Raw genomic sequence first — 11,409 nt, forward strand, 5'->3', positions numbered from 1 at the left:
ACTCTGAGAAGAAAAATGACATGGATTTTGTGGCATTCCTATAAATTGCAGGATGATAATAACCATGTCTGCCTCTCTTTCAGACTGCCAATATAATATGGTCTATCCTTTGAAGCCAGTTCTCAAAATGTAAATTTCCTCGAGGAACATTTTAAAGTTATAGTCGGGGGAAACTTGATTGAAATCATTTTTAAAAAAGACTCATTCAATATGCAGGCTATCATTGGATCAAGTGTCCCAGTGCTATGTTCGAAGTGGTCAAAACATTTTCAAAAAGCATGTCCAGCACTTGTGCAACTCTGTCGCCACATGGGCACAAAATCGGAGCGAAAACGGTTGGTGATTCTTGGAACTGGATGGGGGAGCTACAGCGTACTGAAAAGCATCGATAAGACAAAGTTTGACGTGATTGTCGTTTCTCCAAGGAACCACTTCCTCTTCACGCCCCTTCTGTGCAGCACTACTGTTGGGACCCTTGAATTCAGGTGAGTTAGTGGTGATATTTGATGTGTGATGCCAGGACCCTCCAACTTCTCAGCCAGTTGCTTGCCCTTCTCCTTCTTCTTCAGCGTTCACCTGGGTATATTCATCCTCTGAACCAGCAGGAGCCTCTTTTATATGCCACAACATTTAGGTGCCAGTTGGGTTCATTGACCTGATTATTGTCTTCAGCCAGAGGTAGATGCCATCGCAAGCTACTCATGTTTCTCACTTGGTTGGATTTTTTGCTTGCTCTGGCATAGACACCATGCACAAGGAACTTCTTTTATGTCTCATTCAAAAGATGGAGCAATTTGGGGTTAAAGTGTCTTTCTCAAGGACACAAAACAAGGCAATTCTTCCAAGAGTTGAACCCAAGGCCCCCTATTTATGAGCACAGTGCTCTCATCACTATGCCACTGATCTCCCTTGTTTCTTGCCCTAAAGATCAGGCATTGCAGAGTGTCTGTGTACACAACTTGCTGAAATGATTGGTATTTGTATTTAATTATGGAATTAAACTGCTTTATTAAGCAAATGTTTGATTCTTAGAATTATAGTTTTGGGGATTCCCTCTTCCAAAGAAGATATTAATGGAAACTACTAGTACTGCAGTGTGAATGATGACCAGCCAGCTGACCATAGTCTCAACACCTCTCGTTAGTAAATTAACTAGCTGATTTGAAAAATCTTTTATTTCAGGTCAATCATAGAACCTGTCCGAGAAACCAGATTCCGTCATTCAGACCACTTTCATTTGGCGTACGCCCGAGGTTTGAACATCGGGGAGAAAACGCTAGATTGCCAGAGTACAATACGTGATGATGTCACCTTCAAGCTGCCCTATGATAAACTAGTCATAGGAGTCGGTGCACTGAGTAACACTTTTGGTGTCCCTGGAGTAGAGGAACATGCTTGTTTCTTGAAGGTGAATTATGAAATCACATTATTTTCAGGATTCTAACTTTTCTGGTTTAGCCAGTCAAGAAAAGAAGGTTGTGGGGTTATTGGCCTGCAACTCTGTCTTTGACTTGATGAGAATTCCATTACACGTGCAGTTTCTTCGGGTCTCACTCTTGGATGGAGTTTATCTTTTGTTTACTTCAGCATAGGCCCAGATAGATAAAAGGAATATCTGTTTTACATTATGTTTGATTGTATGTCAGCTTCTGACCAAGGCGCTTGCCGCTTGGCTTTGAAAAGTGCCTTTGTAAAAATATTTGGTAGTTTTGGGTGAGGTTATGGTTATGGTTAAAAGCTGTTAGCCAATTGCCTGTGTGTATACACCTTTCTAGAAATGGGGCGCTGAGTGTCCGAAATAGTGATGTCATAAGGGGAAACTAGGCCTTATGGTGGAGGGACAACGGAGATAGTCATGGTTGACCAACACACTTGAATGCCTTTAATGACGGACAAGGGGGAAAAAGTTAGTTCCAATGCAAGCCACCAATTTCGGGAAAAATGTATAGAAGTGCGAGTCCACTCCAGGCTACTGTCCACCCGTAAGGTACCTTTTTAGTTGCTCTGGCATCACCATGTTGTACAATGGGCCACAGTTTCTGCCCATCTGACGGGCGCATAAATAGGGGTGGGATTAGACTGTAAGGCACTGCACTCGAACCTGGGATCCCTGGCTTGTAAGGCTGATGCAATTACCTTGAACAGGCCGTAAAACCCATAATATTCATTATAAACCTTGAGACCAACTGCCCCTTCTGTGGATCTTCTCTAAAGAAAATGAATCCAAATTGTTTCCTTGCAGGAACTTTCCGATGCACGTAGAATCCGGGACAAGATTCTGAGTAATTTTGAACTGTCCGTCTCTCCGGGAATAACAGAGGAAGAAAGTCGACGTCTTCTGCAAACTGTGATTGTTGGCGGGGGTCCCACAGGTGTGGAATTTGGAGCAGAGCTATATGATTTCGTAAAAGAGGTGAGCAATTTTCTGATAATCAGGAAATCAATTTTGAATTGCCAAAGGATTGTTGTTCTAGGAATACATCCTTTGGTCTTTCGCCCCCCCCCCAAAAAAAAAAATTTGCACATTAACAGGTTTGAAATTCAAGTGAGAAATTGAACTATGAAACGCAGGTTATGAGAATATACCTAAATTATTAGCAACTAGACCTATCACCCCTTGATCTGAAGTCTCTTTTGAGCTCAAAGGACCAACAGAGCTCTTACATAAGAGCATTATCACCAGGCTGTTGCATGTAAGAGCATTATCACCAAGCTGTTACATGTAAGAGCATTATCACCAAGCTGTTACACGTAAGAGCATTATCACCAAGCTGTTACACGTAAGAGCATTATCACCAAGCTATTACATGTAAGAGCATTATCACCAAGCTGTTAAATTAGTAATTTATTTTTTTCGCACTGTCTGAGAGTTGAAAAAAGGAAATTTGAAAAAAGACATTCAGAAAAATGATTTACTAATAAGAACAAGCATATTGAAGGGATGTTTCACCATGTCCTTTAACCTGTGAACTGCGTAAGACGCCATATGACGTCCTGGCCTAAAGACTGTGCATTGCGTAAGACGTTATATGGCGTCCTATGTTTGTGACTTGCCTAGGCCCAGGCAACACTCAGAAACTCGATGGGGAATCCCCTTAGATCGTCAGCACAGTGTAGTTTAGTTTCAGAACACTACGGCCGCCACTGGCACCAGTTTTTGAGCTGAATCATGGCGACAGCATGAAAGATGAAGCGGCCGTTAGATGAGGATGTGCATGTGTAATCTAATCAATTACGCAGTAGGACGCGGTTAACGAATAAAAAATCACGCAGTTAACATTTTACAAGCCTGACTCATTTCCACGTTTTATACCGGGTGCCTAAAATTTTTCTTTTTTCAGGATGTGACTAAACTCTATCCCAAGATGAGCGAGAATGTCCATGTCACCTTGGTCGAGTCGAATACGATACTTGGTAACTTCGATCAACGCCTACAAGCATATGCTGAGAAGAAGATTCGTGCCAGGAAAAGGTTTCACTTGGTGAAGTCATCTGTTTCTGGTAATAACAAGGACTTTGTGTTCATGAACATTCATCTGTGCTGGGGATAGTAATCCAAAGTAGTTTGAAAACTTTTGATCACAGCATAAAAGTGAAAATAGTCCAGTAATTTTCGAATCAATCTCGATTCTTCGTCAGCTAGAGTCTAATGCCACTGATCGGAAGTGTCAGATCAGTGACATTAGACTCTAGGTGACGAAGAATCTAGATTGATTCGAACATTACTGGACTATTTTCAATTTTATGCTGTGATCAAAAGTTTTTAAACTACTTTGAAGGACTTAATGTGTACTATATGTATGCCTATTTCGGCACTCACACTATTAGTATTATATTCAGGGTGCGGTCATCTCCGGAATATTAGCGCATGCCCATAACAACAAGCAAAAAGAATCCAAGGAGATTGCATACTGAATTTGTTTTGTAAAGATGTACACGAGTGGGGTTATATTCATCTAAGTATCTACTGTTTATAATGCATAAGGTAAACATTACACCGGGATGATATTGCGCTGACTAGTTCAACGCATCAGATTATCTTCGTTGCCATTAATGCGGGATCAGATGCGGCTTCAATTAACCAGTTAGGCAGTGCTAGTGAAATTTCAGATTGGCAAAATTGACAATGCTGGGTCAATGGCTTTCAAATTACAAAAACATCCTGACTTGTATTTCACACTGTTATGTAACACATGAATACGTAATGTAATCAGAGTGTTGTCTATTTCAGCGGTAAACTCTAATCATGTTGTGCTCAAGGATGGTACTGTGTTACCGTGTGGCCTTGTTGTATGGAGTACTGGCCTTGCCCCAAGACCCTTCACCAAGAAGCTTGATATGCCCAAGAATGATGCAGGACAGGTAAATACTAGAGATTATAAAGGCGCTGTTCAGAAATGTTTGTGATATGTAATCATAGGAAAGACGTTGTAACTATTAAAGGGACAATATAGGCAGCAGCTAGGCAGGCAAGATAAAGTAACACGAAGTCGGCAATAGGGGTCTCTCACATCTCACAGTATGTCGAAATTATTCACGCTTGTAAGAGGGATATATTTAGTGCTAAGTCTGACATGAAACAGTGGCCTTACTGTGCATATAAGTCACCCCCAGATGGCCAATTTAACCCCACTGCTCCTGCCTATAGTCCCCCTTTAACATGTTGATCATTAAGACCAAGCCAGATTGAGATATGTGCTGAAGAAACCTAAGTCAATGAGACGAGTTTCAGAAAGTGTGTGGTCTGTTCTTCACATTTTTTACACTTTGATGAATGACTGTGAAAAATCCATTTTCTGAAATCTTTGAAAATTGTGCCTGATAAAACTGTTAATGAATAAAACATTATATTATAGAACAGGCATCAGTGTTTTTGCCTGACAGAACCTGAAAACAGAAGGATTTTTTGTGTTGCCAAAAGCATACAAATCTTTCTTGAAAGTTCTCGCGAGAGCAATGAACCATCTCCTTCAGGTAAACAGGATTGAAGTAAAGAATTTATACTTGTCCTTCATTTCTTTCAAATTAGTATTCAACAGCTGGGTATTGGCCAAATTTTGGTGCTGACCACTTTTGAAAATCCCCCCAGTCGACCCTTGCTTATGTTTTGTCCAACCTGTAGGTTGTCCATTTCAGTTGCTGACAGATAATCGACTGTGTGTTGTTGGAGACCCATCTGGGGACGTCTTTGCGATTGGCGATTGTGCAGATATTGAAGGTTTCAACTTGCCCTGCACCGCCCATGTAAGGATCTTCCAATGCTGTTATTTCTGTGCAGAGCCAGTCACTGATTTGTGAAGTTCCAGGATTGACTGGACCATGCAGGAATGCTTCAACACAAGATGCACAGTAAACCACTAAAACAGAGGTGCAAAAGTTTGTTCATAAAGCACACTTAGATAAGGGGATTTCATAAGGTGGTTACCCAAGCCGCGAAACCGGCCCGTGGGACATGCGTACAGGTAGGTCAAAGACGCAAAATCGGCCTGCCAAGAATTTCTATACAGTGTGTCCTTTAACCCTTTTAGTGTCAACCATGTTTTACATTTTCCTACCCCAGAATGTCAAGCATGTTTTTGGGTTTTAGCAGCTTTTAGGTAACTCTTTTATGAAGCCTTGTAGCTCAGAAGTGTTCACTTCTATCACTTTACAGTAATTGAAAAGTTTGTAGGCAATTGCCTGGAGCAAAGGATGGTACCAGTTAAATGCGTATATGTCATTTCATTTTTGGGTAAAAACCATGGAAAAGTGTGAAAAACGCGCAAATTCTGACGATTTCTTTGAAATAATTTTCTAAAATGTACTTTAGTAATTGTTTGTAGCAGATCTCTTCTGATAATTGTTTAGTACACTATCCTGGATGAAGCTAAAGAAATTTCAACATGAATTGGTTATTTTTAGGGGTGAAAATGTTATTTTGAACTATCGTCAGAATTCGGTGTTTCCGCTGGTTTGATTTTCAGAGCGAAATTGCGGGAAATATCACTGTAGAAAGCATATGAGTATTCGGTACCAAACGATCAGATTTGATTGGCTCTTTCGAAAGGTAGATATAAAACACGGACTGGACAATGCTGAAACGATGTACATGCTGTTTTCTAACGTTATATCCCCTGTCGACCTCAGGTCGAGAGTGACACTAACGGGGTAGCTTTTCCATCTCGACCTGAGGTCGAGAGTGACACTAAAAGGGTTAAGCATTTGTCAGGGATTCTGCGTTCAAACTGTTCTGGCTCAGGGATTGTGCAAACAAATTGTTATATTAAGCAATGGAAACCTGTTTCAAAAGCCAGGTTTTCAGAGTTTCCCGCATAAAAATGTGAAGATTTTCAGGATGGATTGCATGAATAAAATCTCATTTTTGACTCTTTTCAGGTTGCTGAAAGACAGGGTCGGTTTCTTGCCAACCAGCTCAGTAAAAACACCGATGAACCTTTTGTGTATAAAAGTTTGGGCATGATGGCCTATATCGGTGGCTACAGTGCACTTACTGAGGTGCCGAAGGTCAAATTGAGAGGTAGGTCTTGCTAAGGCCGCGTACAATTTCCCAATCCTACGTTGGCTGTAATAGCCAAACTCATGAATGACCAAGTGGGTTGGTTATTGCCTGCCAGTACCACTGTGGTGCCAGTTGAAGATATTGACCTAGTAAGTCTATCTTGGCCATGGGGGAGTTTGTCGCAAGTTAAACTATGATTAATTGAGTCTTCCTTGCCCTGGCATTGGCAGCAGGTTAAAAGATATTAAGTTGAGAGCTGAGCATCTTTTAATGTAAGAAGGACGAGGAAGAGGAAAACCATGTTCCAGGAGGAAATCTACACTGTCGGAGAGAGTTGGCTTCTCTGTAAAATAAGTGTAACTGATCCAACTGGGGAAACAAACCTGGGACCTCGGCGGTGATAGGCGCTGATGTTTCCAATGGGCTTCTCCAACTACCCGGGTTCTTGGTTCGCGTCTCATTGAGGGGATTCTGGGGGGACTGGCCTCCTTAGCCTTGGTAGGCACCCATTCAAGGAGAAGGAAATCTCTGATATAAAACCTTGGAGTAGAATGAATCCCTAAAGGTGCCGTGAGCAGGCCCCCCTGAGTGTGGAAATTCCATGACTGCGGTCCAATACGCCAAAGATGGCCATCTGGTAAAAATCATAACTGGGGTGCTCCAAAAATAAGATAAATCATATGAGAACACAGAATAATAACAATATGAGAATGAAGAAGATGAAGTAGATGCAAAGGATATGGCAAGTTAGTTGACTTGCCCAAGGTCACATGCAATGCGTCCTTGTCCAGTATCAAACCGAGGATGTTGCGATAAAAACCCTAGTGGTTGAAGTTGTAGTTCTAGGCCTGCTAATGGGTGTATACATGTAGAATAGTACATTCTGCTTGTCTGTCCTTCTAAAAATGTAACGTCTGCCTGTATTACTTTTCAGGTTTCCACTCTTGGCTGTTGTGGCGTTCTGCCTACCTGACCCGCTTGGGTAGCTGGCGGTTGAGGATGCAGGTCCCGATAGACTGGCTCAAGACCTTACTGTACGGCAGGGATGTATCAAAGTTTTAAACGAAATTAAAGAGGTTCGGATTTCGATCTGAGTATGAGGTGGTATTTTGAGGCGGATATTTCTTTGCCTGTTGTGAGAAGTGCAATGAAACATATCATCTTTAATGTCTGGTTTGCTGAGAAACAATCATACGGAACAATCAACTTGACTTAATGACGTCAACCAGAGCGAAAAAATCACCTCATTCTTGCTCTTGTTCTCAGATCATAATCTAAACCTTTCTTATTGTCAGTCAGGTTTTTGAAAAGTTTGGTGCTTTATAATGTCAGGGATTTTTACTTAGATTAGAAGGACTTATTTAGGACTTTTAAAAATTATTTTACTATTTGAAAATGTTTAGAGTGTGATAGGCGCTGGTCCGGCCTGATCTCTTCCTCGAGGGTTTCCTGCGCATCATAAAACACCTCCTCAACCTCTTCTGCATCTGCAAAAGCCTCGATCTCTTCTGTATCATAACTAAGGACGTCGGGTGAAGACATACTGACGACAACTGCAATGATAGAAAATCAAGACATTTTAAACAGGTACCGCTGGTATAAAAGGTGGAGGCGGGCACCAGGTTGGCAAATGGCTGGGTGGCAAATTTGAATTCAGAGCTCCTGTACATTTTCACATTTTCTTTCAATTTTCTCAGGTTATGTGGCAGATTGTGACTCAGAAATGTGATGATGATGATTATGAATATCATGAAAATCAAAATCCCTTGGAAGATTATTTCAAACTGTGTTTAAAATAGTGGAATTTGATGGAAAATTGTCTTCTAAATGACCCAACTGAAGAATCTTATGCATATTTGCAGTGCATAAGTAATGCAAATACGCATAAATTATACAAATTTATGAGTAATTCACTGTTAGTAAAAAAAGTGCATTCACATGCACATGTCATGCTCAATCTGAAATGGAATCAAAGCTCCATGCTTTGCTTATTTAGAGGGCCTACCTCCCAAGCTGTCAGGTCCCTGAAGTCAGTAGTCCTATGACAGTCCCAGTCCCAGTCTAATGTGTATAATCCATTAAAATAAATCCAATAGAATGAAAATAAAATCCATCTGAAATTGACAGTCAAAAGTCATAATCCATACATGATTGAAAATAAGTCCAAATTATATTGTGATATTCCTTGCAACCAGTGAAATAGTAACTTATGATATCCAAATCTAGTTCCACATATGTCCCATGTATGGCTTTCCACGAGGGTTAGGGTAAAGACACCTGACCAGGGTGAGAACACAGTCAGGAATGACCTCCCTGTCACCCCTTTGCCTTGAAATCCAAACAACCTGGTCTTGATTCCTTTCTTGCAACATCCTATGTTTTTTCTGAAAGTATCTGTGATCATTCCATGCATCACGATCCTTCATCAATTTCCAATATCTTTTGTACAAGTCCTTCCTAATTGTATTGTTTCCTTTCCTGGGAGGCTGTCCTGCCCCCAGCCACCCTGGCCTCTTGGTTGCAACACATGGTTGGCAATAACATAAATTACATTCCTCTCTCTGTGGATCACGAGGCACGCGCATCTGCTGCCTTTCTTCTGCAACAGGCACAGCTGGAACTTGGTTAATGTTAACCCCTCCACCCTGTACAGTTTCTGCTGGTAATGCTACATTGTCATCAATAATTCCAACAGGTTCAGCAGCAACCACTCTATCAACTGTGTCTGCTTCAACTGAGTCTGAATAACACTGTATTCCAACATCATGATGCATAACATCAAGTTCTTCAATATCCAAATTATTAAAATGAATTATTCCCCATATCAACTCTTTTTGTTCAGCTGTAACCAGCAGTTGCAATATCTCCTTCCTTTCCATGATGATAAAACTTGGTCTAACACAGCCCAAATAAAACTAAGAAATTCACCTCATGAACTAGGTCTTACCAACATGAGGGGTGATAGGTTGGTCTGTCATCTATGAAGAAACCTGGCCATAAAAACTGTCCATCCAAAGCTCCCACAATATACCCCTGTAGCCGAACAGTTTTTTCTTTTTTATATCCCTGCCAATTATCCTCCTTGGTTTTCTGGAGTCCTTCACTAATACTGTCGAAGTTACTTCCCTATCCTGCTGTTCATTCCAATCTAAAACAGCCAAGTTACTATTACTACGGATAATATATGCTGATTTCTCAAAAACTATCCTTTTGTCATGAAACTGTAATATCGCATTATTGAATGATTCAACAAAATGTGTGTCCTTGCAACAAATGTACAACTCCGGTTTCTTGTATACAGGCATACCATGAAGGAACTTTCTCAAGGCCTCCACTGCTTTTGGGTTGACAATCGGTTCCTTGCTAGGTTCATAGTCAGGATCAGACCTGCAAGGGGACTCAGGATGACAGTGACTGTGATCGCCTTGATAGTGTGGAATGATACTGTCAATTCCTTCCTTGATCTTTCTTTAGGATCACCATTGCATCTTTTGATGTGGTAATACACATGGGTCTTTACTGAACCTGCTTTATCCGCCAAGTCTCTAAACCAGGTTTTCCCTTCTAAGTACTTGTACCCCGATGTCAGCTTTTTCAATCCAGCAGCTATGTTTTTAGTCATGTGCCATGTATCCAGAGAATTCATTGTTGGAGCATGCTGATCCCTGACAAACTTGGTGATCTGAGGGTTCGAGTCATGGGCGTGCACCCTCACTGGAACATCCTGTTCATCTAAATATGTATATATTTTCTTAGTTCCTATGAGTTCATGTCTCCCTGGAGCTTGATCATCATATTTGGACACGACCTCATGGGCAAGTACCTTGTGAGTTTTATCCCCCAAACACAAAACATCAGTAAATCTGGAATTCTTGTGCCAGCAGTGTCTTGCATCTGTCGCAATGTCTATGCCATCAAGTTCACTTGTTTCGACAGAGGCGGCAATTTCTTCCAACAAAGCATCACCCTCCGATTCCTTTGTGGCGGCGTCAGTCACAGTTTTATATGTTTCAGCTAATGCCGTCAAAGATTTTTCCCCAATTTTCCCTACACCAGCACCATCACACACTCTTTCGTACTGATTTGGTAAAATCCCAGAAGCAAAATAGGCGTGTGCCATCCTTAGGTTAAATGTAACAGAGGAAAAACATCAAGGTCCAACCGGGGATTGAACCCGGGACCTCTCGCTTATAAGGCCATCACTCTACCGACTGAGCTAAAGGGAATTTCCCTCTAGCCTGGGCTAGTAGGAATGATGCCACCTCTACATACTCCCCCTGTTCGGGAAAGTTGTGTCCTCACAACCAGGTTCTTCCGTGATACAAAGGGTTAATTCATTATCCAAAGACACACCAGCATCTAAACAAATTATTAGTACCCTTTTACCACGTTGGGCGCCAAATGTAACAGAGGAAAAACATCAAGGCCCAACCGGGGATTGAACCCGGGACCTCTCGCTTATAAGGCCATCACTCTACCGACTGAGCTAAAGGGAATTTCCCAGGCTAGAGGGGAATTCCCTTTAGCTCAGTTGGTAGAGTGATGGCCTTATAAGCGAGAGGACCCAGGTTCAATCCCCGGTTGGACCTTGATGTTTTTCCTCTGTTACAAATAGTTAAAAATTGTCCTCCTTCGACATGAGGAGAGGTTGTCCAGCTCATCTTATGAACACCATTTTGACATGCAATATCAAAAATAGCAACATGCCCATCCATCCTTTCTGTCATTATTCCCATTTTCGATGTGCAGTCCCGGTGATGCAAACACAATTTATCGAAGAGGTTCTCCAACGACTGTTTTGATGTAATGAATAATGGCTGCTCAATTTCTGATCTCTCACAGTACTGGTACGAGTTGCTACTTGGTTCACTTTGGAGTAATTTGTTATTCTCAACTGTCATTTCCTCATC

At 41.4% G+C, this 11,409-nt stretch overlaps 1 protein-coding gene and 1 non-coding gene across 2 annotated transcripts; one reads left to right on the top strand and one right to left on the bottom strand.

Annotated features, from left to right (window-relative positions):
- Nucleotides 1-142: 142 nt before the first annotated feature.
- On the top strand, nt 143-9,920 carry LOC135483708 (probable NADH dehydrogenase). Its single transcript, XM_064764705.1, has 8 exons — nt 143-485; nt 1,183-1,408; nt 2,243-2,413; nt 3,342-3,501; nt 4,232-4,362; nt 5,137-5,244; nt 6,376-6,517; nt 7,434-9,920. The coding sequence occupies exons 1-8, from the start codon at nt 211-213 to the stop codon at nt 7,559-7,561; spliced, it is 1,341 nt and encodes a 446-aa protein (XP_064620775.1). The 5' UTR covers nt 143-210; the 3' UTR covers nt 7,562-9,920.
- Nucleotides 9,921-10,923: 1,003 nt separating this feature from the next.
- Nucleotides 10,924-11,005, bottom strand: Trnai-uau (transfer RNA isoleucine (anticodon UAU)). The gene has a single exon. It is a non-coding gene; the product is annotated as a tRNA-Ile (tRNA).
- Nucleotides 11,006-11,409: the final 404 nt, after the last annotated feature.

The sequence above is a fragment of the Lineus longissimus genome, chromosome 2 (genome assembly GCF_910592395.1).
Source record: "Lineus longissimus chromosome 2, tnLinLong1.2, whole genome shotgun sequence".
NCBI lineage: Eukaryota > Metazoa > Nemertea > Pilidiophora > Heteronemertea > Lineidae > Lineus > Lineus longissimus.